General features: G+C 41.8%; 1 protein-coding gene across 1 annotated transcript; it reads right to left on the reverse strand.

Annotated features, from left to right (window-relative positions):
- Nucleotides 1-7,964: 7,964 nt before the first annotated feature.
- BCL2L10 (BCL2 like 10) lies at nt 7,965-27,700 on the reverse strand. The gene is made up of 2 exons (XM_033920942.1): nt 27,171-27,700; nt 7,965-9,014 (listed from the first exon to the last, which is right to left on the reverse strand). Exons 1-2 carry the CDS (start codon nt 27,621-27,623, stop codon nt 8,883-8,885), a joined length of 585 nt encoding a protein of 194 aa, XP_033776833.1. The 5' UTR covers nt 27,624-27,700; the 3' UTR covers nt 7,965-8,882.
- Nucleotides 27,701-27,934: the final 234 nt, after the last annotated feature.

A 27,934-nucleotide genomic window follows, 5' to 3' on the forward strand; every position in this document is an offset into this window, starting at 1 on the left:
CTTATAAGAAAGCTTCCAAGCTTGAAAAGCCCTTTATAAAACAAAATGCTGATATACTAACACCTAGACCTTCCAGCTTTGTTCAAATCATGAGTTTTTTTTAATGCCAATGATGTGGAGCACCCCAAATTCCATTATAGAATTAAAAACATACCATGTTCTGCATTTTGGCACCCAAATCTGGTTAATCTTTATGGAAAGCAAACAGAATGCTGGGCATTATCAAAAAAGGTATCAATACCAGAATGAAGGAGGTTATCCTGCCATTGTATCGAGCAATGGTGCGACCACATCTGGAGTACTGTGCCCAATACTGGTCGCCGTACCTTAAGAAGGACATGGCGATACTTGAGAGGGTCCAGAGGAGAGCAACTAGGATGATAAAAGGAATGGAGAACCTTTCATATGCCGAAAGGTTAGACAAACTGGGGCTCTTTACCCTGGAAAGGCGGAGACTGAGAGGAGACATGATACAGACATATAAAATCATGAAAGGCATAGAGAGGGTGAAGAGGAACAGATTCTTCAGACTAGCGGGGACAACAAGTTTTTCTTCACTCAGAGGGTGGTGGACACCTGGAACACGCTTCCAAAGGCGGTAATAGGACAGAGTACAATACTGGGTTTCAAAAAGGGACTGGATGACTTCCTGGAAGCGAAGGGGATTGCAGGGTATAGATAGAAGGTTACTCTACAGGACAAAAGCGAAAAGCGTATGTGAGTTTTAGGGTAGGAGCACTATCAGGTCCTGGACCTGAGGGGCCACCGCGTAAGCGGACTGCCGGGCACGATGGCCCTCCGGTCTGACCCGACAGAGGCAAGTCTTATGTTCTTTTGCTATAGCTGAAATTTCATGTCTTGGACATACTAAAATATAATGTCCCCTTTTATGCATATGAGGAAAACGCTTACAGCTGGACCCACAGCAAGGTTAATCTTTTGAATAACTGTAGTATTAATTAAAAATATTGCCTTCACCCCAGTCTTTGCAATAATATACATTTCAGTCCAGAGGAAAAAGGTAGAAGCAAGTATGTTCTATGGTTTTCTAACACGCTGCTTGTGTATAAAATAAGGGAAGCCAGTCCAGGTCTTCCATTAAGAAACAGGTTCAGTAAAACATAAGAAAAACATTAAATTGTAAAGAAAGCATATCCTATTCTGAGTTTAATGCTCACTAACCTTATTTTCTGACAATACTTGCTTTTTCTCCATTTGTCCCAAAACATCTTTTCTGTGCCTTCCTAGTTGCAAAAAAGATAGGCATTTGGCAATAACTCAAGACATCATCCCCACCATTCTTGTAAAACGATGAGGTAGTGACAAAAAAATGTTGGACTCGCAAATTAACTACTTTTTTTTTTTTTAAGTTTGACAGTTTAATGAGATTTGTGAAAAACTTGGGAAACGATCCCACCAGAACAGTGCTCCGACTCTTAAGGGTCACGTTCTGTGTGCAATACTCCCTCTAAGGACTGGCTGAGTGCATGCAAATTTTTTTTCATTTGAGCAACAAGATCTATAAAACCAGATTTGATTGTATTTTTGTGAGCAACCATGTAAAATCTGTAAGCAATGCTCCTAGAATGTATGAGCAATTGCTCATGCGCTCTGCTTAGAGCCGTGGTCTCAAACTCAAACCCTTTGCGGGGCCACATTTTGGATTTGTAGGTACTTGGAGGGCCACAGAAAAAAAAGTTAATGTCTTATTAAAGAAATGACAATTTTGCATGAGGTTAAACTCTTTATGGTTTATAAAACTTTCCTTTAACAGTTAAAAGGAAAGATATATAAACCATAAAGAGTTTAACCTTCTGCAAAATTGTCATTTCTTTAATAAGACATTAACTATTTTTTCTGTGGCCCTCCAAGTACTCTATTTTTTCTGCAGCACTCACATTTAAAGTTTAATATCTTCTCTCTCTCAAAACTGGCACATTTCAATCACTAAATTGAAAATAAAATCATTTTCCTACCTTTGTTTGGTAATTTAATCAGTCTCTGGTTGCACTTTATTCTTCTGACTGTGCATCCAATATTTCTTCCGTTCTTTCAGCCTCCTGTATGCTTCCTCTCCTCCAGACCTCATTCCCTCCCCCAACTTTTTCTTTCTTTCTCTATGTCTGTCTTTCTCTGATTCCGTGTCCCATTTTTTGCTTTGTTTCTGGCTTCCTGTCCCCCCCTTCTTTCTTTCTTCCTTCCTGCCCTCCTCCATGCCACCTCCGCCGGGGAATAGGCTGCTGCCGCCATCGGGAACATGCAGAGATCTCCACGCTTCTCTTCTTCACGGGGCCGACCAACTCTTGCCCCACGACGTCAATTCTAACGTCGGAAAGGACGTTCCGGGCAGCCAGGCAGCGATTGGCTAGCCAGAACATCCTCTCGACGTCAGAATTGATGTCGGGCGGCGAGAGAAACAGGGAGATCAAAGAGTATGGTGCCGACCTGTTCCCCTATGGCAGCGGTGAGAAGGGAAAGGAAGCAGGCTGGGCACCACTGCTCTAGACGAGCCGCATTCTAGGGAGAACAGTGGAGGGTGGCCAGCTGTGTGGAACCCCCCCTCCTTGGTACGCCACTGGAGCAGCAGCATGTCTGGCCAGCTCGTTCCGTTCAAATACGCAGGTGGCGGCTCCTTGCGAGATCCGCGCCTGCGTCTGAAGCCTCTCTGATGTTGTGATGTCAAAGAGGCTTCTGATGCAGGAGTGGATAGCGCAAGGAGCCGCCAACCTGCAGCTTTGAACGGAACGAACTGGCCAAACACGCTGCTGCTCCAAAAGTAAGAGAATGACCAGTCCAGACCGCAAATAAAACTTGGAGAGCCACATGAGGCCCGCGTGTTTGAGACCGCTGGCTTAGAGGGATGAGAACAGCCCATGTGACATCTAGGGAAAATTTTAATTAGATTGTAAGTTCTGGCTAGCAGGGATAGTCTCTTATATGGTTAATGTGATGTACAGTGCTGTGTACAATTGGCAGCACTATAGAAATAAATAGTAACTCATTCATAAAGCCATCTAACAGTTTTCAGCATTGGACAGATCTAGGGCCAGAGTCTATAGATCAGGCGTGTCCCAACCTTTTGGCTTCCCTGGGCCGCATTAGCCAAAAAAAAAAAAAAAAACGTTTCTGGGGCTGCACAAATGCTGCAACAAGATAGAGGAGGGAGCCGGCAAGATGGTAAACACCCGGGGTCAGCAGAGGAAAACACTGCATCGCTCTCGACCACACAAAATATTTCATGGAGCTGCATGGGGCCCTCAGGCCGCAGGTTGGACACCCCTGCTATAGATGTTGGCTTTAAAAAACAAAAACAGCACCAGTTAGTGCAGCACTAAGCACAACTATACATCCTTACATTTAAGCACACCTTATTTATACCAGGGTTTTCTTTTTCTAAAATGCCCATTTTGAATTTGTACCCAAAATAGTGCCCAAGTCAAAAACATGCCCCTAACTTGAACAAGCCCACAATCCAGCCCCACTTAACTACAAGCTTTGCAGAAGGCTAATAATCTGGCTATAACCTCTCAGCTTTGTCCAACAGGCATGGGATCCTCTAAGCCAGGGGTAGGCAATTCCGGTCCTCGAGAGCCGGAGCCAGGTCAGGTTTTCAGGATATCCACAATGAATATGTATGAGGTGGATTTGCATGCACTACCTCCTTCAGATGCAAATCTATCTCATGTGTATTTATTGTGGATATCCTGAAAACCTGACCTGGCTCCAGCTCTCAAGGACTGGTATTGCCTACCCGTGCTCCAAGCAGTAATCAGAGAAGATAACTCTTGCAAGTCTTCAACTAGCCATCTTTTACTGCAGAATAAAAAAAAATGGAAGCTCATGGAACTATTAAAGTAGAAGCAAGATCTGGTCCTGGCAGACTAAAACTATCTAGTGTACCTGCCTGGCCACCCCCCCCCCCCCCACCAAAAAAAAAGTGTAACTCAGAGCAAACAACATACTGAAGAGACAGTAGTTGTGTAGAATGCATATACACACAAGGAAATTATGATGTGCACAAGGAAATTAGCAGGAAATCTTCTGATCTCATCACAAGTCACCATCTAAAGCAGGGGTGGGCAACCTTTATATACAGAGAGCCATGTGAATGTCAGTACTATCCTCAACAGGCCACAACATTATGTAATGTTAGAACCAGAAATGCACAGAGCTTCAAAGACCTTGTGATAGAGCTGTGCCTCAAACTTTTGTAGCTCCAGCATACTAAATGGAACAAATGTTTTTTCACAGCACATTAATTGAAATTGTAAAAACAAAAAAATTCAATGATATTTATTCATTTAAAGTTTTTAGTTATGTATGGGTAATTGTAACGCTATAGATAGAAAAGAATTGCTCATCAATGCAAGGGATGTGCTTGTTTGAGAGTAAATTAACTCAAAATATGGTTCAATAGTCAACAAACACGCATTTCATCATCCACCATTCGGAGTTCTCTATTTTTACAATTTAATTTGTCATGAAAATCCAAGATCAAAGATAAGATGATCCAAATGGTAACAAACCTTGATTGTTTTGTTACTCAAGTTAGGATAACCACTGAATAAAAAATACTTGTCATTAGTTTTCAAAGACTAATCACATCAAAGAATGATGCTTGTCTGGGCAGTTATATCCTTACGCACACAGACACTTATAACATTGACAGACTCATGTACATGATGTAAATATTATCTTTTCTAGCATATACTTAAAAGGGAATTTTTAAAAATTAAATTCTAGAATCTTTCGTTGCACAGTTTGAGAGACACAGAGCAATGGCAACAAACTGCTAGTGTGGTTATTCTGAAAATATTTGCAAAATACAGTATAAACCATTTTTAATGATTTATGATTTTTGTTTAGATCAGGGGTGGGCTACCTGTAACACCATGGGAATTAAATTATGAAAAGAAACCTCAGTTGCATTTGCTTTTGGCTGACAAGATGAAAACTGTTCTATATTACACAAAAGACAGTGAAGAATTTGAACATCTTGTCAACTGTTAAGCATGGGAGTGGATTTATTATGGTTTGATGTTGTGCCACAGGAAACTGATTACGTGAGAGGATGAAAAGTATTAACATAGCCCAGAGGTAATGACATATAGTCTGAAGAAATGAAACTGAAAAGAGAATGGAATAATTTAGCAAGACAATGGTTTGAAACCTAGCTCCAAAAAAAGTAATGCAATACTTATAAGGAAGTAGTGATTATGGAATAGTATACAGTTCCCAGACAATTACTGAAAATGTGTGGGAAGATTCTAAAACAGTGCATACAGTAAGAAGAATTCTTCAAACCAGGTAAGAGGGGAAAAAAATATTCCCAAAGCAGGAATAGAGACACTCAATTTAGAAGCTACTATAGCTGCCAAGAGGTGTAACAAAGTACTGACAAATCAGCACAGTTATGCAAAAGGTGTGGCCCGAGGGATGTAAAAGTTGGTCCCATCTGCTCTCATTGGCTGTGCTTGAAGCAAGTGTAGTGGGCAGCAGTTCCCGTAGCTCTGTATAAGGCTGGGAAGGTGTCCAAAGTCTTGCACTTGCCCTGTTTACCCTCTTATTCTGAATTTGTAATTTTACAATTAATGCATACTAGTAATTACTTTGTGTAACTTTTATAGAGGTTGTCTTTTTTTTTACAACCATGGTTCCCAATTGGCATTTTTGCATTATTTCTACTTCCGGCTGCGTCACAGGAGAATCTGCCGCCCACACACGCACGTGACTGCACAAACACTCTGGCAGCTTTCAACAAGACTGAAACCTTAAAACGTGCTGTGAAGGTAAGGGGGAGGGAGATGCACGGACTGCGCAAGGGGTGCCGAAGGGCAGTGAGGTGCTGAGAGGGAAAGGTGGATGCTGGAGGGACACGAGTCTGGTGACAGGGCAGTGATGGGCACAGATTTTTTCCCCATGTCATGCTCTAGTCAGAGCACCATAACAGCAGTATGCTGTACTGTCTTGAAGATTTGGCCTCTGAAAGCTAATTGAAAATGGATTAGTCCAATAAAATGGACTTTTCTCATTTCTCATTATTTGTTTTATTTCTATCTGTTAATTTGTAAAGTGGTGATTGTTATGTATCAGTTTTTTCACATCTGTCTTTATATTTTGCACAGCATTAGGGGACATGTCACTTCATTAACACATTTCCCTTTTTTAAAGCTCTATACCATTTGAAAGAGGGCAAATATCTAATTATTCACTTCTAGAATTGGATACTTCATAAATGTAATAAAAATATTCTGGCACAGGTGTCAAACCTTAAAAAAGGAAGTCATATTGAGCATTGGAAAATAATAATAAACTAATAAAAATAGTACACCTTTAATTTTCCCCACCACCAAATTTCCCCATCCCTTTCTGCCCCACCTGGCTGGAAAACATTTCTGGGGAGAACACTGCATGACCTTTGTTTGAATTTATGTAGGTACCACCAGTGACTGCTTCTGTAAGTTTGACTTGTGGGAAACTAGGTGTAATTTTAAATGAGGAACATGCAGGAGCTGTGCTTCCTAAGCCTGAAAAGAGACACTACACAGTTTTTAGCTTTTGCAGACTCAAAATACTAATTCAGACACTAGGATGAAATATGATATAGCAGCTGAGTCAGTGGTGGGAAAATCACTTGGTCTTTCTCTACACAGAATGGAGAAGCCCCAAGAACACATTTTTGTTCACTGAGAGAAATAGCTGGTACTATGAGAGCAGCCAGGACAAAACAGCCACAGCAGTTCTTCAAAGTTAAGATAAGTGCTCAAATTTATCTAATTTTTGAAGATTGTAGTTAACTGATCTAGCGGTGGTCATAAGGGAAGATTATGCAATGAAAGATCCTAGAGCTCCTGAACACATCACATTATATTTATTAAAATATTAATTTCACCCATGTGATAACATAATCCTGTGTAGATAGTAGTGAGATTTGGCAGCAGGTGATTTAATAACTTTACACCCTAAAATTGGTATAGGGATGTGTAATGTGTACATTGAGATCTACATGCCCTGGGTCTCTAAACAGACGAGCAGCCACTTTCAAATCACTGCCAATACACCAACAGAACAGAGCAAGCATCTGGACGGTTGTCAGCCCACATGGCCCTAAGAATGGATACAGCTACAGCTGGAGAGTGGATAGCAAGAATGATCAGAAGGGTAGGGGTGGGGGGACCTGGGGAAGGAAGTGATCCTCTGGAGATGTTACATATTAAGGGTGGTAAGTGTGAAAACACTGGCTAGGCTGGGCTGGTAGATACTGGCCTAAAGCTCTTTTTTCTAAAATTTTAAAAAAGTATCTGCTATTTTGAAAGCATTAGATAACAATCCCCTCTTTAAAAGGCATATCCCATACAGGAAAACTTGGAACATCCCTCCTCTTCAAGATCACCGAGCTGTGGAACAGCTTATCTGCCCCTCTTCGGAGTTCGACCTCCCTCCAACGCTTCAGAAAACATTTGAAAACTTGGCTTTTCTCTAAAATGTAACCACTCCCTCCCTCTCCACTCTACTTAGTCCCCCTCTTTCTTTCCTTTTTTACCATGCCCTTCTTCTTCCCATTGGAGTTCCTTTCTTTAGTAATTCCTGTAAACCATGTCGAGCTCTACTTCTGTGGAGATGATGCGGTATACAAACTTAAGGTTTAGTTTAACACTGCATATAAATTTTTTAAAAAGCCCTATTTTTCAAGTTAAAACCAAAAGAGCTTTCTTTCCTGTGATGTGATATTTTAGCACAGCCAAGGTCTTAAAAACTTGTTTACTGTACTAATCTGGACTTGTGCAAAAATAAATTTTAATTTATATAGCTTTCCAAATCCATATGTGGGAAACCTACAATTAAGGGGTAAAATTCCATGGGACACAAGTTGAGGATGGGGAATATTAAGAACTGGCATTTGCTCAGTGTCAAGACTCGGCACTTGACAAGTTACAATAAAAAGATACAGCAGAACAAATTCATTAGGGAAGATGTCAGTTTATTCTTTTAAAGCAAAAGGTTTATAAAACCAAAATTAAAAATATATAGAAAAACTGGAGCATTTACTAGAGAATGCCTTAATGAATAATTCTGAAAACTCGCATTTAAAAAAAACCAAAAACTAAAAAAATGTAATTATGGTACAAACTGGTTGTGAAAATATATTATTTATGGAAATCCACAAAAATTCCAGATTTTTGGGAATTGCCAAAAAACTCAAGATATCTTACAAAGGTTTTAAAATAAAATAACCCTACACAAAAATTATAAGACTTTATACAGATTCAACAAGCTACAGACACCAATTTTCTTTAATATCAGCACCCTAAAGTGGCAGTTCTAGCAAAACCCTCTTGTAAGAAACTTATGTTATGGTGAAAACCACCCACTTGTATCATTCCATTCAAATTTCTTGGTTACAAAACAGTAAAACAGACACCATATGTTGAACCTAAGCAGATTTGCACCCATCAGGATTTCACACACATGCCATCTGAACATAATTACGCACAGCTTATTAAACCCAAGTTTATAAACACTTGTCTCACTTTCCAGAAGAAACTTTTAAAATGTTTTTCTTCTCCTTACATAAAATAACTTTGGAACAAATGAGGTTTGATTCTTCAGAACTTGTTTTAAACCTGGGCATGAGGCCTAAGTGCCAAGAAAAAGACTAGAACAACCTTGAAAGTTAAAGAAAGTATTTTAGAAGTCAGTCTAAGGTTTCTTCCACACTTGCTTCATATCTCTTGGTTTGTCACAATCATTGGACCCAAAAGCCACAGCCAAGATTAGTCCGATTTTCCAACACAATGGAAACTCCAAACTTCCAAAAAAAATGTTTAACCAGGCAGAGTTTCTTTCCTTCCTTCTGTGTGTGAAGAGTTCCTGGCAGCAGCCTATCGCACAACCAAAAGGAAGGCCAAGCCAGCCAGACCAAATCCAGCAGCTGCCATTAGGGCATGGCCTACAGGACCATTCTGTTGCATCTGCTCAGGGCCATGTCTGTTGAAGAAGCGATTGAAGCCATCCTACAAGAAAAATAAAATAATCAAAAAGTTGTACATTGAATAGTACACAAGTACATAGCGAATGACAGAAATAGTACACAAGTATATACAGTACTTCTAGATAGAGAATAACCCTGTCCAAGCAAGCTCTGTCTCATTCACTGCAAGCTCTGCCTTCACAGCACAAGACTCTTTATGATTTTAAAGTGTTTGAGGCCTGTTCAGATGAGGGCAGAGCTTGCAGGAACGGGGCAGACACAGGGACAGAACAGGGATGGAGAAATTCCATGGGGGACAAATTTGTCTGGATGTCATTCTCTACCGAGAACCACAAACAAACCAAAAAAAACCCAAAACAGGGAATTGCCCTAGTCATTTTCATCCTTCTTTGCCTCTGCTATAAGTCAGAAATGCCATGGATAGACTACCCCAATAAGTGGTAACTTCATCAGCACTGGGCCAGAAGAGATGCCACCACTGCAGTCATGCCCTGGCCACTGCTAGAATAAGAGATAGAGAAACACAGTCCTAAGCTGCCCACAGAAGAGCAGATATGAAAAAGAAAACCAAGCCCTCAGTTCCAGACAATATAAAGAAAAACAAGTTATAAGGAAACTCATTTTTGTCCTGGCTTGTAAAGCTAGCTAGTGCCAAGTTTACTAGTGAAAAATGCAGGTGCTCAAATTGATCTGTCTGGTAAGCTCTGAAGGAGAGACTTTCAGCCACTTATTTACATTACAAAGCTTTGGGGATGTGAGGAGGATGCTGGGTGTAAACTAAACATGGATGATCATATATACTCATGGTAGAACACATATTAGGAAAAAGTGGCAAAGAAATAACAAAACAAATAGTTACAAAATTGAACAAGACATCAGGACCCAATATAGGATGCCCTCAAGTGAGCTGAAGTCCAAAAGGAATATAAAGAAACCGCTCAGAAAGTCCTTTACATTATATTCTATATCATACTGGACACAAAATGGGTTTAAAAGGTTTTGGGAGTTCTGTTTTGGGTCAGAACATTTTATGCAAGCACCCATTTGCAATCCAATTAATTATGGTAGGATCCAATTCTTTAAAACTATTTTCTTTTAGATCTTCCCGGAAAAGATGGCTCAGTTCGAATAAGGAAGATTTTGCTTAGAAAATAGTCTGTTGTCCTCAAGAGACAGATTTTTCCAAATGTCTATCATGCAAAATTCTGAGCAGCTGTTCAGCCAGGACCCATTCAGAATAATCCACTGTAGAAGGATACTTTCCAGAAGGCTGTTAGACATCTGCCAAGGCAGAGCTCAATGTAAAAAAAAAAAAAAAAAATTTGCGTGCACCTAACAGGCTCCCTTAAAAAAAAAATAAAAAATAATAATTGAATGAACAGTTGTGCAACCATAAACACTATAAGCACTTCCCAAAATGCATATAAGCAGCAATATTCACAACAGCCATTACTTTATCCATAAGATTGGATAAGACTTGAGGATTTTTATATTTAGAGCTTAAAAACCCCCAGATCAAGGGCCCTTAGATGATTTTGTCTGGCAACTGCCATTGCAACTGGATATTAATGAAGTGGGAGAGACACTCGAGGACCCACCAGTTCATTACTAGGATCTTTGCAGAACAGGGGGGACCTTGATACCACAGTTAACAGCACTGCCAGCTGAAGGATCCACACTGAGCAGGTGGGTGAAAGGGACAGATGTTAAGCAGGTGGTATGGAAAAAGGGGGCTATGCTGGCAGATGGTAGGAAATTGCAAGGGATCTGACATAAGAGGGCAGGTGGGAGATGCAAGGCCTGATTCTCTTTGTGGAAAATTGTTTTGGGTCATTGAATGCAATTCCTACTCCACTCCCTCCCTCCCAAAAAGGGAGCAGCTTTTCCTTCCCTGGAAAGTGCCTAATTGCCTTAAAATGTGAAAATGGTAACACCCCTACAATCAGAATCCTTATTTACATTCTAAAAGTATTCTTTATGTATGACATTCAGGCAGAATAATTTGTTAGAACTTTATGTATTGTTTCATGTTAACAGTGCAGTACGACACCACTGTACTCCAGACTCCATTCCCCCTCCCCATTAACAGTTTGTATCGGGAACAACACTGCCAGCTGTACTTTAAAGCCTGAACAATACAGTCAACTTGATTTATTGTTAGTGCTGTTTACCAATATTTGCCAAGATTCCCAGGAGCAAGACTACAACAAAGCAGAAACTAAACAGCAGCAAAAAAGGCTAATGCCGCTACAAGTCACAGGTTACCCTTTAATATATTTTAGTATTTATACACAGCTTATAGCCTAAGCAGTTTACATTCAGGTACTCAAGAAATTCTCCCTCTGTCCCAGTGGGCTCAAACACTTTTATTTCCAGCTCTGAAGACCATGTCCCTATTAAAATGTACAAGGTTTTCCATATCCCTGGAAACAGCAGGGCTGATACAAGGGGGTAGTGTCCGAGGCAAATAGCTTATGTATCTCCTCAAGGCTTTGTAGATAACACAAATCACAAAATGAGGAAAATGCCTTCAGCAAACATGTCAACTACACCATAACAAAGACAAAACTCAATTTAAAAATTCACTGCTGTGAAATATTCTTGCTGGCCATAATCAACAAAGTTTTAGAAATGAATAAAACAGAAGGGTGAACACTGCTTGTTCTTGTATACACAATATAGGCGATTTTTGACTAATCAATGAAATTGGGAGTCTATCTGGCAGCAAGATTCAATGAATCATACAAATTAAGCAAAGTGGGAGGAAGCAATGTCATACTTGCAAACGACAGCCTGAGCAATTAGCTCCCTGAGTCACCCTAGTGGGAGGCATCAAAGTTTGCTGCAGGCCATTCTCACCTGTGGAAGGTGGACAACGGGCGGTCTTTGGTGATAAGACACTGCAGAAGCATCAGACAACTTAAAGTTCTTTTCCTGAAAGAAATGGACGGTGCTTGTCGGCTACGCTATCTGCTTCTTTTGGAACATGAGTATGCCGAGGGGAGGTTGGTGAAAACTACCAATTCTTGTATTGCATTTTTTACGACAACAATGCTTTGCGGTAGGCGCATTCAGAGCCCGCCAATGATGTCCGCGATTAAACCTCGCCCCATTCTATGCAGTGAAGTCCTAAAGAGCTAGCACATGCGTTATGTGCTTAAAAACCAACAAGGATACAGTGCACACGTGCAATCGATGTTACAGCGAGATGTGTGTGTGAATGAGGGCGTGTTCACAATTTGATCATTTGCATGGACAAACTTTACTGAATCAATCGGCCAGATTGACTCTGAAACGGATAGGTCACTAATCGGAGCGATTTGTGGACTTTAGTGAATCTAGCTCTTAATCTTTTTTTATCTTATAATGTTAAAGGCTCGTTACAGCTGCCTTTTTTGCAGTGTACTTTTAAGGAGGCACTGCATACTGGTATGGCAGTGGGTTTCATACAAAAGACTCATCTGCTTCCCTTGTTAGTTCTCCAGCAGTAACCTCAGGCATTTCAGGCCTCTAATAAAAGTACAATTGGGGTGGGAATATATAAAGACATTTATGGTGAAAAGTTTTGATGTACTGTATAAAACACACCTTTAAGGTGGAATCAATGGTCACTTTGTATACACTACTAAATGTTTATGCAACCATTACAAATCAGGGGTCTTTATGAGAACCTGAACAGTTGCTACTGAAATTCAGAGAAGGGATTCTGATAGTATGTTGAGTGGGGTGAGGAGATTTTTAATCTTATTTGTCTTCCAGTTTTAGACAACTCAACACTACTATCCATATGCTAAAAGAGATTGTTCACAGTTGTGGAGTTATGTGCTGGCAGGGTCTGGAAGATGTATGGCGATTAATCTCAGAGTTATACAAAGATTATACCTTTTTCTCAGCCCTCCATAACTCCTACTTTAAGACCGACATGCGGCTCTTGGAGCATAATTTTTGTCCTCTGGTACAATTGGTTGCCAGAGGCCAGGGTATGGTCTGATCATGCCCCAGTTGTCCCAGCAACTTGCTAGGCTTAGGAAACTGATAAACTGTCTGATCCATCTCTTGCCAGATGCAGGTTTATCTAGGTCCACTTTAAGACCTTATATGCGGGGACAATGCATAGCAAAAAGGATCTTTAAGAACATAAGCAATGCCTCTGCTGGGTCAGACCTGAGGTCCATCTTGCCCAGCAGTCCGCTCACGCGGCGGCCCAACAGGTCCAGGACCTGAGCAGTAATCCCCTATTTATACCCTTCTATTCCCTTTTCCAGCAGGAAAATGTCCAATCCTCTCTTAAATCCCAGTACTGTATTCTGCCCTATAACGTCCTCTGGAAGCGCATTCCAAGTGTCCACCACACGTTGGGTAAAGAAGAACTTCCTAGCATTTGTATTGAATCTGTCCCCTTTCAACTTTTCCGAATGGCCTCTTGTTCTTTTATTTTTTGAAAGTTTGAAGAATCTGTCCCTTTCTACTCTCTCTATGCCTCTATCATATCCCCTCTAAGTCTCCTCTTCTCCAGGTAAAAAGAGACTCAGTTTCTCCAATCTCTCAGCGTATGAAAGGTTTTCCATCCCTTTTATCAGACTTGTCGCTCTTCTCTGAACTCTCTCGAGTAACGCCATATCCTTCTTAAGGTATGGCGACCAAAACTGGACACAGTATTCCAGGTGTGGGCGCACCATCGCCAGATACAGTGGCAGGATAACTTCTTTCGTCCTGGCTGTAATACCCTTCTTGATTATACCTAGCATTCTATTCGCTCCATTAGCGGCCGCTGCGCACTGTGCATTTGGCTTTATTGACCTGTCCACCATTACCCCCAAGTCCCTCTCTTGGGTACTCTCATTCAATAACATCCCTCCCATCGTATAGTTGTACCTCAGGTTTCTGCTTCCCACATGCAATACTTTACATTTCTCAACGTTGAACTTCACTTGCCATTTTGTCGCCCATTCTCCTAGTTTGTTCAAGTCCCTTTGCAATTCCTCACAGTCCTCTTTAGTCCGAGCTCCCCTAAATAGTTTGGTGTCATCTGCAAATTTTATTATCTCACACTTTGTCCCGGTTTCTAGATCATTTATGAATATATTAAATAACAGCGGCCCGAGCACCGAGCCCTGCGGAACACCACTCGTGACCCTCCTCCAGTCAGAGTAGTGGCCCTTCAACCCTACCCTTTGTTTCCTACCTGCCAACCAGTTTCTGATCCATCTATGTACGTCTCCGTCCACCCCATGGTTCTTCAGTTTCCGGAGTAATCGTTCATGAGGCACCTTGTCAAAGGCTTTTTGGAAATCAAGGTATATGATGTCTAAGGGGTCACCTCTGTCCATCTGTTTGTTAATTCCTTCGAAGAAGTGTAGTAAGTTGGTTAGGCACGATTTCCCCCTGCAGAAACCATGTTGGCTGGTTGTCAGAAGTTTGTTTCTTTCCAAGTGATCATCGATGTTTTCTTTTATCAGTGTTTCTGCCATTTTTCCGGGAACAGAGGTCAGACTCACCGGTCTGTAGTTTCCCGGGTCACCTCTTGATCCCTTTTCAAAGATGGGCGTGATGTTGGCTGTCTTCCAATCCTCTGGGATCACGCCTGTTTTCAGGGATAGATTGCATATTTGCTGCAGTAGTTCTGCTATCTCCTCCTTTAGTTCCTTCAGAACCCTTGGATGGATTCCGTCCGGACCTGGAGATTTGTCAATTTTTAGTTTATCTATCTGCCTGCGCACATCTTCAAGGCTCACTTCCATGAGTGTTAATTTTTCTGCTTGATTTCCATTGAATAATTGCTCAGGTTCCGGTATGTTGGTTGTGTCTTCGTTCGTAAATACAGACGAAAAGAACATGTTCAGTCTTTCCGCGACTTCTTTCTCCTCCTTCACTACTCCCTTCCCGACTCCATCATTCAGCGGTCCCACCTCCTCCCTAGCCAGTTGTTTCCCTTTAACATATCTGAAGAAAGGTTTGAAATTTCGAGTCTCCCTGGCTAACTTCTCTTCATACTCTCTTTTGGCTTTTCGAACCACACGGTGACATTCTTTTTGATACTTCCTGTGCTCTATCCAGTTTCCTTCAGTTTTGTCCTTTTTCCATCTCCTGAATGAATTTTTCTTATTACTTATCGCTTCCTTCACTATTTTAGTCATCCATATCGGGTCCTTTATTCGACTCTTTTTGCTCCCCTTTCTGAATCTGGGGATGTACAGATTTTGTGCCTCGCTCGTGTCCTTGAAAAAAGACACGGCATGTTCCACCATCCTCCATTTCTTGGAAGTGTTCCTAAGTTTCTTCCTTACCATTTTCCTCATTGCTTCATAGTTTCCTTTTCTGAAGTTGAAAGTTGTTGCCATGGTTCTCTTTCCTTTTGGTATTCCTGCTTCAACCTTGAACTTGATCATATTTGGGTCACTGTTTCCCAATGGTCCCACTATTTCCACTTCCTTTGCAGGTCCCATTAACCCATTTAGGATTAGATCCAAAGTGGCATTTCCTCTCGTCGGTTCTCCAACAAGCTGCTCCATGAAGCAATCTTGTGTAGCCTCCAGGAATTCCGTTTCCCTAGCGCATTTTGAGTTTCCAAGACTCCAGTCTATCCCAGGGTAGTTGAAGTCTCCCATAACTGTGCAACCGTTTTTGCATTCTTGTTTCATCTCGGCTTCCATTTCCTTATCAATATCTCCGGTTTGCCCGGGTGGACGATAGTATAGGCCCATTTTGATTAAATGTCCCTTTCTACCTGGTATTTTAACCCATAGCAATTCCAGCTTGTTGGTTGTCTCCGCTGTGTCTATTCTTGTCGATTGTATGGTTTCTTTTATGTATAGGGCTATTTCCACCTCCTTTCGGTCCTGACCTGTCCTGGCGATAGAGCTTAAATCCCGGCAGTGCTGTATCCCATTTGCTTTCCTCATTCCACCATGTTTCAGAGATTCCAATGATGTCTAAGTCTTCTGCATTGGCCACGGCTTCTAATTCCCCCATTTTGTTTCCTAGGCTCCTTGCATTAGTATATATGCAGTTTAGATCCTGGCATTTAAGTGACTTCATTTCCTTTCCCTGTGTTTTGGTCTTTAGTGTCTTCTCTTTTGGTACACTCCTTCTAACCTTTTCTTCTGGGTTAGTAGACTCCTGTAATTTGTCCGTTGTTTCTTCCGAGCCTTGCATTCCCTTAGTATCATCACGTGATACCTTCTTCCGAATCATCGACGCTAGGTCGACTGTCGGCTTTCCCCTTCCTCTTAGTTTAAAGCCTGTTCTATTCCTCTCTTGACGTTGTTTGATAGAAGTCTTATTCCCGCCTCGCTCAAGTGCAGTCCATCTCTCCTGTAGAGCTTGCTTTTGCCCCAGAACGTTATCCAGTTCCTCACGAAGTGGAATCCTTCTTCCTCACACCATTTCCTCATCCACGCATTTATTGATTGTAGTTCCTCCTGCCTTTTCACATCTGCCCTCGGTACCGGTAGGATCTCTGAGAAAGCTATCTCCTGGGTCCTCATCTTCAGCTCCATTCCCAGGATCTTGAACTGTTCTATCAACGTGCTCCTTCTGTAGTCTCTCCTGCTTACATCATTCGTCCTGATGTGGATCATCACTGCGGTCTCTTCCGTCTCCGCTCCTTCCAGGATCTTCCCAATTTTGTCCACAATGTCCTTGGTTCTTGCTCCTGGGAGGCAGGTCACCAGTCGATCCTCTCTTTAAGTATAAATGTCAGGAAGACCAAAAGCTCAAATTGAGATACAAGATTAGTAGGCTGGAGACAGCACATAAGATTCACCCAAGGGCTCCTGAGCTGTTGCAAGATCGAGGCCCATCACTTAAATCTCAGAGATCTTGAGGATATAATGTGGGCTTTGCAATTGCCAACAGGAATTGTGAGTGGGGGGGGGGGAAGGCTAGGCATTTGTTAGCATCTGAACTCAAAGCATCAGGTCCAAAATCTCATGCATGTTAAGGTCACCCAAGGGCGATAAGTCACTGGAGAGGGGGGATGTTGGGAAAGTTTTGTACAGTTTTATCAGCATTTGTATACCCCTTCTGGTTGGGGTGACACTTCCTAAGTTAGTGTAGCCCATTCTACAGGAAGAGGTGGTGTTCGACTATTGCAAAATTACCCTCCAATAAAGCCTCAGGTTTGGATGGGTTTACCAAATTCTTCTAGAAAAAAAAATAAATTAAAAAAGAACTGGTTCCTCTGACACAGACATATAATGCACTCTTACTCAAAGAGGCAATCGCCATTGTCTTTAAGGCAAGCTAAAATCACACTTATCTTCAAACCTGGGAGGGACGCTGGGTCCTATTGCCTTATTCCCCTCTTAAGGAAGAATAAAATTTTTACTAGGATACTGGCAGTTAGATTGTAGCATTCCAGATTTAATACATGGAGAGTTGGGGGAAGAATCAGCTGGAGATTCATTGACACACACCAATCAAGGTATAATATTTGGCAGTTGCCTTAATCTTATATGGAGCCTTCTCCTGCAGTGGTACTTTTGACAGATGCAGAGAAAGCTTTTGATAGAATAGCCTGCATAAAAGGCCACAGGACCCAGTATAATTTCAGGTTTAATAATCAGTTTATATACCGCAAGGTCGTAAAGTTCTATGCGGTTTACAATAGTTAAAAAAATAAAAGTTGAACAGAACTAAAATTAAAAGCCAATAACTGGAAACACTAAAATGATGAAAATAGTGCATAATAAAATACTTTGAAAACAGATGTTTAGATGTCTCCTAAATTCCCCATAAGTGTCAGTAAGCAAAAGCAATTGTTCCAAATCCTTACCCCATAGCGCTGCTCGATATGAAAAAAAAAAAAAAAAAAATTTGATGTTTAAGTTTACATCCTCTAAAAGGTGGAAAAACAAAATTCAGACGAGTTTTTCTTATGTCTGTTGGTTGCAAAAGAGAAAAGCTCAATTATATATTTAGGAGCTAAACCAAACAAAGACTTAAACAGAGAAACCAAATTTAAACTTCACCCACGCCTCCATTGGCAGCCAATTCAGTATTCGATAGGAGTGTGTTGCATGATCATATTTCTTCAGCCTAAAAATCAGCCTGACTGCCGCATTTTGTAATATTCGCGATTGTTGCATATTCTTCTGGGAAATTGCCAAATAGGCAATATTGCAGTAATCAAGCTGGCTTAGTATAAGAGACTGTACCAAAACTCTAAATGATGAAACATCAAAATAAACCCTAACGGACCGAAGCTTCCAAAGAATAAAAAAACCCTTTCTGACCAAGAGTCTACCTGGTTCTTCATAGTCAAGCCCTGGTCCAGTATTATTCCCAAAACCTTAATGGTAGATTGAATAGGATAGCTGAATTTATTTCTACGCAATGATATTTTAGTATCAAACTGGCACGGTGATGCTACAAAAAAAAACTTTCGTTTTCTGAGTTAAGCTTCAGTCTAAATTCAGTCATCCATTGCTCCATTAGACCTAATACTTTCTGTTGCAACTTCAGAAAGAGAAATAGCAAACGGAATAATCATCATAAAATCATCTGCATAACTAAACAGCTTTATCCCCAGCTGGGAGAATTGTGCACCTAATGATGACATATAAACGTTAAAGAGCAATGAGGACAATGGTGAACCTTGCGGAACGCCAGATGAATTATGCCAAATACCTGAAAGATCATTATTGAAACAAACATGATAGGTGCAAGACATGATGAGAAAGCCCTGAAACCATTCTAACACCTCTTAATACCAATAGCATCCAAACATTGCAGCAATTTCCCATGGTCTACTAAATGCAGAACTCATATCAAATTGCATGATCAAGGCATTAAGACCTTTACTAAGCAAAGAACGTAAATTGTCCAAAATAGTCGCAATTACTGTCTCGGTACTAAATAAAGGTCTAAAACTAATTTCCTGGGCTGGATGTCTTATTTATGATGCACTAGTAGTGGTCTTAAGGTCAATAGCAGATAAAGACTTTTTTCAGCTCCAGAGAGGGTTTTGGCAGGGTTGCCCCATCCCTGCTGATATTTTGCTTTGGTCATGGAGCCACTTGCAAAGGCGGTTAGGGAGCTAAGGGACATTAGAGGGATATATATGAGGAATTATGAGGCCACCAGAGTCCTTGCTGCTGATGTAACTTCTGGTTTCGCAAAAGTTGAAGTTACATTAGATGGAAGGATTCCAGTAGCAGAGGGAAAGCCCGAATAGGTCTCTAGCAAGCGGGCCAACAAATCGATTCAAATCCATTCACCCTAAGTGAATCGATTCGAATCGGGCAGCACTAAACTTAAGGTTGCAACCCCTCCCCCCCCCCAAAAAAAAATAACCCAACCCCAAAACAAACTAGAGTTCCTAGAAGTTTGTGCTAGACATTTGCTCTAGCAGGGAAGCCAGAGTTATAACAAGAGGCTAAAGGAAGAGGATAGAAAGCTGACAAAAGGAAAAGCACATAATACACAAAAAATATGTTAGTGGGGACACGGAAGCAGTGGGGAGACCCAGAGACTTAGATCAATATGTTTACTTTGGAATAAAAGGTGGAGAGGAAAGATGAGACATTTAATACTTCTGTGGCATTAAAGTACACAGGTAGGCCTCTTTCAACTGAAAGGAAATTCTGGAATGAGGGGGCATAAGATGAAAGTAAAGAGGACTCGAGAATAATCTAACAAAATACTTCTTTACAGAAAGGGTGGTGAGATGGAGATGAACAAATTCAAGAAAGCACAGGACAAACTCAGAGGACCTCTAGGAGGAAGGGATAGTAGAAATTAGCAGTTTATCTACCCAGTCTGCCTATACATACAAAAAGTTTTTCCCCCTGTCATTTTCTACTTCAGCAAGACACAATAAAAGCAGCAAACTGTCCTAGCAATTAAGCAACTAAGCTACGAGATCTAATTTGATCTGCTGACTTCTATTAGAGATATTAATACATGTATTAATGCTTCTCAAAATCTCACAACCATCAGAACCCAAAGGAAGAGAGGTGGGGGAGGGGGAAGAGAAAAGATTATAAAGCTCAATATGAAACAGTTGGCATAGCTAAATTCTAAAATTGTACAAAGGAAGAGGCTTAAAATAAGGGCTAATGTTTTCATAACATTGCTGAATTAAAGATCAGAAGGATGGGGGAAAAAAGCCAAGACCTGAAATAAGACCAAAAAAGGAAGCAAACTGACAAAGCAGATTGTGCAACACTGCTGCTTTAGGTCATAATGGGAATTAGAACCAAAACCAAGCATACCGGAACTCTGAGTCTGGCATTAACCCAATACAAACTGGCAGCCAAGATTTCCCCTGCAGGAAAACGCTCAAGAGATGCTTGAAGTGCCATATGGTTGCTCTTGAGCTCTGGATTATGACTCGAGATGATTCCACAAAGTCCTAGTTATGATTTGCAATAATAATTTGTCTCTTTTCATTTATCTAGGAATGCCAGACGTCTTGAGTAACAATGACCAGTAAGGCAGGCATTTCCTGACCCAAGGAAATTAATATCATGCTGAAAGAAACCTAAAGCACATCAAGACAGCACCCAATGAATCCTCACAGAACTCCTTCCCTATTGCTTTCTCCTAGACAAAAGAATCAAATTCCAACACTAATGGACTTGTCCAACCCTTTGTAAACCAACCTATGCTACTAGCCCTTTTCAGATCCTCTGGCAATAAATTCCACAGCTTACTTTGGATTGACAGACCACTTACTTTGAAAGACAGACCACTTTTAAAGCACAAGAATGAGTATCCTTAACACATTCAGTTACTAACCTACAGGAAATGCATCATTCCTACCATCCCATAACTATAGACGTTTGTCACACACCTTCCCCTATGAGGTAGCTATTTCTGTCACTGGTATCCTGTCATTTATTACAGGCTTTTCAGTTAGCCAGTCTATTGTAACATCTTTCCAGGAAACAAGACACCCTGTGGGACGTCTGCTGGTACTAAGCACCAGGAGTACGATTGGGGGGGGGGGGGAGAAATGCCAAGGTATTTATACTAGAGAATGACACAGGGACAAGTACATGTGGCTAACTGTGGGACAGTTATGGGGAACACAACCCACCGGAATGGGGATAATTCTCTAAGAACTTAAGACTAGCATCAATATGTAAAACTTAACTTAGAATCCAAGATCAGACTCCTACCATCTGCAACATTCTTCCATCATGTGCCCAGTTGCTCAAGCATCTTACCGTTACTGCAAGAGATTCATTCGTCCATAGTTGCTGGCATCAAGGAATATTTAATAGACACTTATTTTCCTTTTCATCCACTACATAGTTTATGTTCTCATCTATACCCATATCAGAAAGACAATCCAATTACCTTCCCAGATGCAGATACTGTAAAAACAGGCAACTGAATCTTTTTGGAAGGTTATACCAAAACCAGATAGAAATGGAAGGCTCTATTTGTGATTTATAAACAGTTGACCAAAATTTTTCCTTTTTATAATTATGATTTTATAAAAATCTATTAGTATTCAAGGCTTGTGGAAATGAGGACAAAGCCTGTGGGGGATTGCGGGACAGAGCCTGAAGAGATGGGGCCAAGCTACTCTAATTTGCACCTCTTATAGTAGTATCAGCTTGCTTCTCCTAGTGCTGAATTAGGTATGCTAATGGGGGTGTCTTGGCATTGTGGTGATGGCAGAGGCAAGGATTATGGTCATAACAATTTGAAAAGCAGGAAGAATCAGCACCATGAGTGATGTGAATTTGATAGGGCATAAGGTAAACAGTGGACAGGAGATGCCCTGTTCTACCCTCTTTGCATCTCCCAGTCCCTATCTTCCTTCCCCTTACGGTTTGATATGTTAGTGAAAGAATAACCCATATAGCCTGTATTGCTATAACAAAATGATTACTTTGAGCAACATATCTTTCCCTCTCAACTTAGGGCAGACCTTTCAGAGCAAAGAGCCATACTGGGTCAGACCAATGATCCATCTAGCCCAGTTTTTCCGTTTAATTAAACAGTGGTCAATCCAGGTCACAAGTACCTGGCAGAAACCTAAATACCAGTACAGTGGTACCTTGGTTTACGAGCATAATTCGTTCCAGAAGCATGCTCGTAAACCAAAATACTCGTATATCAAAGCGAGTTTCCCCATAGGAACTAAGGGAAACTCGCTTGATATGTTCCCACCCACCCCCACCGAGGCCAGCGGTGCTGCTCTACCCCCCCCCCCAAGAACCAGCATTGCTCCCCCCGAAGGCCCCCTCCCCCTGCATGATCCGGCACCCTCCCACCGCGATCTGAAATCCCCCAGACCCACCTGCGAGAATCTCGGAGAGATCCTGAGCATGCGCAGATGCTCAAGGCCCAGCAAAGAAGAGGAGGCAGATCTTCGGGCACCGACACCAACGCACGGGACATGCCGGTGCCCAGATTGAAGTAAAAAGCCTGTTCGGGTGGGTCTGGGGGATTTCAGATCGCGGCGGGGGGGGAGTGCCGGATCGTGCGGGGCGCCGCTCGCAAATCGAGGCAAGCTCGATTTCCAAGGCGCCGATTTTGCAAATGTTTTGCTCGTCTTGCAAAACACTTGCAAACCAGTGCACTTGTAAACCGAGGTACCACTGTACTTCAAAAGATTTTTTAACAGGCCTTGGCAGCCATTTTTGAAATTTAGAGCCATTTTTGAAATTTAGGTGGGTGTGTGCAGTAACAAATCCCCCCAAGGCAGGTTGGTGTAGGTGCTGTACCCTCAGTATCGGGAGCGAAAGGTTAACCAGTGGCTGGAGTCCTAATGGACAGTTAAGAACTGCCTCACATGTTGGATATTTAAGTGTTGGAAATAATTTTTCCAGAACATCATAAAAAAGTAAAAATGGGAGAGTAGGGGAAGAAACAAATGATTAAATGACTTGGATCGTTGGAGTGGGCACTGGAACAGCTGTGTGTTATTACGAGGCCTTTTCCGGTTATAAGTCTGATGTTTCTCCTTGCTGTGCAAAATGCTAATTTCACGATAAAGCTTTTTAGCAAGATTGACAAAAGAAGAAAAAAAATGTATATATATTTAAAAAAAAAAATAAAAAATTATTTCCAAATACATTTTCTCTGTAAGATATTGCAATGGAAGTGGGCAGAGGGTCTTTGCTGAAGGGTTAAAGAGATTAGCAAAAAAGGTAGTATCAGTGTACTGAGAAACCCAAATACTAGCAATATTCCATGCTGCTTGCTTCTGACCCCATCGTCACCCTAGTCCTGGACAGTTACTGCCCTTTTTCTCTCTCCTACTCCAGGCTGCCACACTTTCCATTCTAGCCTCAAACCTTCCACTATTCTATCCTGCTGGTCAGTGTATTTCCCCATCCCCTACCATTCATGCTTTCAATAGCTGATGTCATTTCCTGCCTAGGATTATCACCACCCATCCCCTCTAGCTGATGCCAAAAATAGACTTTTTAGTAACCCAGCACCTACACCTGAGTTTTAACCAGGCCTAAATAAGGCCACAAATTTCATACATGTTCCAAGTAGTCAAATAAAAGCTTACGAGTGTTAAAACTGTCCTGTTATAATTGGAACCCTTTCATGTTTACACCTCCACCCCATACTTTTCAAATTAGAAATGTGCACTGCATACAGTGGGAGCTGCATAGAGTAGTAGTCTGTGCCTTTAACAGCCTTGGCATGTAGCTCCTTCAAGTTTTTGCAGTTAATCTGCCTATATAGTCTGCATTAGCCTAGATCCAAAATCAGCTTTGTTTTCCAAATGCCTAAAGAAACTAGGTCCCTCAAAGAGAGAGGCATATCTAGGCAGCCTATATTACATAAGCAACTCCTCCAAAAAAAAACAAAAACTTTTGAAGGGAAAGACAATAAGGAAATATTTCTTTGTGGGGATATTGAATGCCCTGCAGTGTGCAAGGTGGCAGTTAATGCTATAGCAGAGCCTAAGGATAGAATAAGTACTAGAGTTTCACAGTACACTTGATTCAGTGGGTGAAAGCACTGCCAGAACCCATAGCAAGTGGTTTTATCAAAAAGGTAAAAGCTACAGTGGTAGCAAAGGCACCCATATGTCCAAGTTTGCCTGGCAGGCTACAATAGCATAATCAATTAGCAGCTATCTCTATGGAAGACTATACAAAGCATCAGGAAACCAGATAATCAGCAGTACGGCCACCACCATTGGACTGGCCAACTTAGATTAACAGTTTTATTAGGCAGGAAAAGATGGGTGCTGCAGGAAACATGAGATCTTATGTACGCCACCCAAGATGAAGAAAAGTGACTAGGATAATTTTGCATGCAGCTAGGGGTGGATAGCCCTTTAGTGTAAACAGAACTGAACACAGCATCAAATGATAAGACAGATGGTCTCTTATTAAGGGGCATCAAAAATACTACTTTGAAGGACCAAACTTTGGATTCTGGGGTTTCCTTGCAGATCAAATTTTCTTCCAAGATACTGGGAGTTCTCAGACTCTTCTCTTACTTAAGGATCATCAAATAAACTCTTGTTAAGAAGTGCTTTTTTAGCCTTTGAATGCTGAGGAAGGTCAGAGCTCTTTTCCATCAACAGCACTTTTCTGTTCTGGTCCAATCCATAATATTATCCCGGTTAGATTACTGCAATGCAGTTTTATCTTGGTGTAACAAAGGCCAGCCTTCAAAGACTCCAACTATTACAGAATACGGCTGCAAAATTAATCTTTGGAAAAAGTAAATTTGATCATATGTCTCTTTTGCTTCTCAACCTTCACTGGCTCCTGGTCCATCTCAGGATCCACTTTAAATGCACATGTATTACTTTTAAAATTCTATATGGTATTTTTACCCCTCTTGTCCCTTTATTATAGAATATTTATAGATCCTCATGCGAGATGCCCAACAATTCAAACTCTCCTTTCCTTCAGTAAAGGGAATCAAGAAACTCAGTCAATCTTTGTTTTCAAATTAACTCAACTATGGAATGAAATTCCTCTTATCTTAAGGGGCCCAGGTCCTTTTCAACTTTTTCACAAATCTTTAAAAACTATTCTATTTGCTAAACACTTTGGAAATCATTCACATTAATAATCTTCGTTTTGTTATTTCTCTTATTTTTAGTATTTCTTTTAGTTACTGTTAATCGAGTCAAGCTCCATTTTGGTTGAAGACCCGGTAAACAATAGGTTTTAGTTTAGTTTGGTCTCCAGACCCATTCCAAGTTTTCTAAATTGCTGATGCTGTGTTAGTCCATGACCCACCCTAGTCTGCTGCTTTAGATTTTCCTATTAGCTCTCTTACAGAGAAGAAGCGCATTGAGGACCTAAGAGGAATAGATTAGAGAGCCAACAGATGGTGTAGATGGGATTGACCATATGGTCTTCCTATATGAAAAGCAGAATACCAGCCATGTCTCACCATATTGGAATACTTTCATCTGGATAGAAATCAACTGCCTTGGAGTGACTTTTTTTTGTTTTATCTGCAGTCTGTTAAAGAATGAAAAGACCCACTGCTGTAACTAGTGTACCTCCCCCTACAATATGTGACCACATAGGAACTCCAGATCCATACCAGTGGCTAAAGCAATACATGAATTTCCTCATGTAATTCATATATTAGGGGTATATACATTATGAAATTTTTGTTTTACCACATAAAAAAATCAAAGGTGGCAGGGTGATCTGCAAGACAAGTTTTATATGCTCTGAAACATTTTAATTACCTGCTTCCAATGTCTGGGCAAGAAAAGCATTTTATTGGTTTATTATTATTATTATTAGTTAACTATGGACAGAGCAGGAACTGGCTTGAAAGCAGCTATGTCACAAGTTAGATGCACACTTGAGGCTGGTTTCAGAGATATGCATCAACATTTTAATGGATATTTATCAGAGCAAAGGACCCACCAGACCACAGATGACAGGAAAAGCATTAAGTTCTATCATGCATAGAGGTGAATCACCATTATTTTTGCTCATAAAAAGACTGCTATAAGTGGGGACAGCTCAAAAGAATAGTGCATTTAGCCAACTTGCTTTGACAGTGAACCCCCTTGCCTGTAGCAGCATGACAGGTTGTGCCTTTGGCCAACCCCTGGGTCTTCCATTTGCTGCATCCTACCTGCAGGAAATTGCATCAGAGGCAAAGAATGCAAAAAGGAAACCCAGGAGTTGGCTAAAGGTAGCCTGTTAGTTGCCAACCTAAACTTTAGCAGGACTTCAGGGGAGCAAGTGGTGAGGGAGCAGTGCTGAACCTGTGGGGAGATTAGGGGCACGGTAAGAAAGTGCTTAACCTGAAGACAAGGCAAGATAAGATGCAGGGTATTTTGGCAACCTTAATCAAGTCAGCCTCACCTGATACAGTGGTTAAGCTGGCCCTGGCTGTTAACTTTGTAAGTCCACAGGTTAGAAGTACTGTAGTTTGTAAATTAGTATGAAAGTTACTCCTTTTAATGGATATATACATATATATTGTATTTTAAACACCGATAAATTTGTACTTAAAGCCTTGAGGAGAGCCTAGAAGCTTACCATATGACTTCTAGAGAAGTTTTTAAAGGGCACAGTACACTAGATTTTTTTATTTTTTTTTAAAGATACTGTACTGAACAAAATAAATGAATGCTATAAAAGAAGATATTAACTTCAAAAAAAATACTTAGTATATGGTAAGTTCCTGCTACTCTGCCATCAGGGACCACATACACCCCAGGAGGATTAACACAGAACAAGTCTGAAGCAACCCCAGCTACCGAGAGCCTCACCAGCGCTGGCTTCAGAAGCAGGAGGGAGGAAACCCTCAAACATCCCAAAAATTCTCAGAATGTTCCGCCTTGGCTGTGGTTGACCACAATGCCTTTGTCTGCGTTTCAGTTTCTGACTGCAACATTCCTCGGTCAAAGGGTTTCTGTCGGGCAAGCAGTTTGCAGTCTAGCTGTCAGCGCAGCTCTGGCGTCACTCTGTCACTTCAAAGGGCCATCGGGACACGCTGAGCCCTGGATGTGCAGGAGAGACAAAGGGGGGGAACAGGCGCTATGCCGCCCCCCCCAATGCAACATTTAGGAGGACATTCACCTCCTATCTACTTTAATACTTCAAGTTTGCATGTATTTAAAATAAAGATGGCTCTGGCCTGGAAGGACAGGATCCCCAGAAGGGTAAAAGGGAGATTTCGGGGATTGGGGGATTCCCCCCCTCCCCATTGGCTGACTTGAAAGCGGAACAAAGAGGAGCCTGCCTCGCGCCCGAGCACTCACCCAGCCTCCGTTCTCCTCCAGCCACGAGCGCCTGTCCTTGGTCAGGTAGTCACAAAGAACGGTCGTCAGCCTGCTCTCGACGACGTCGTCGTCCCCCGCAGCCGCCCGCTGCAGCAGCACCCCGGCGAAGGCGACGAGCGACACGAGCCGCCCCCAGTTCAGGCCGCCCTCCTCCTCCAGCTGGCGGGCCACGGAGAGCAAGAGCGCGCCGGGCTCCTGGCGGCGGAGCGAGTCGGGAGGCAGGCACGAGGAGAAGAAGTCCCGGTTGCGGGTCAGCACCTCAGCGGTCACGCGGCGCAGCGTGGCCGCCGCGGGGCAGGGAGCGGCGGGAGGAGAGGGCTGGCTGCGGTGCTGGAAGTAGTCTCGGAGCAAACGCTGGGTCTCCTGACGCAGGGGGTCGGCCGGCATGGCGCCCGCGCACGGCTCGGAGGTCCCCGCACGCTCCCGCCCCATCAGAGAGGCACGCTCGCGCTCGAGCAGCAGAATTGTGAATGAGCAGCAACTTTCTCGCCGTTCGCTACATTTCTAGCACCCAGAAAAGGCAACGCCCCCTCCCCCTCCCCCCGACGTAACCTACCACGTGCGGGAGGTGACGTGCACGTGCCTCGTATGTAGCTAGTAGGTATTACTGTACTCGGGGAGAGGGCTAATTAAATTAGTACATACAAAAACATTCCAAAACCAATAAGATACAGAAACAAGATTGGTTGATATCAAGAAAAAAAAATGCAATACGCATGATTCACACAGCTCTGTAGTTTATC

Source organism: Geotrypetes seraphini, chromosome 14, assembly GCF_902459505.1.
Source record: "Geotrypetes seraphini chromosome 14, aGeoSer1.1, whole genome shotgun sequence".
In the NCBI taxonomy this organism is placed as follows: domain Eukaryota; kingdom Metazoa; phylum Chordata; class Amphibia; order Gymnophiona; family Dermophiidae; genus Geotrypetes; species Geotrypetes seraphini.

What these genes read in the sequence shown, in the direction of transcription:
- BCL2L10 (XM_033920942.1), bottom strand. Translation starts at nt 27,623, where the DNA reads ATGGGGCGGGAGCGTGCGGGGACCTCCGAGCCGTGCGCGGGCGCCATG. An exon ending in TGGAGGAGAACGGAGGCTGG is followed by an intron (nt 9,015 to 27,170) that starts GTGAGTGCTCGG and finishes TTTTTCTTGTAG; the next exon opens with GATGGCTTCAATCGCTTCTT.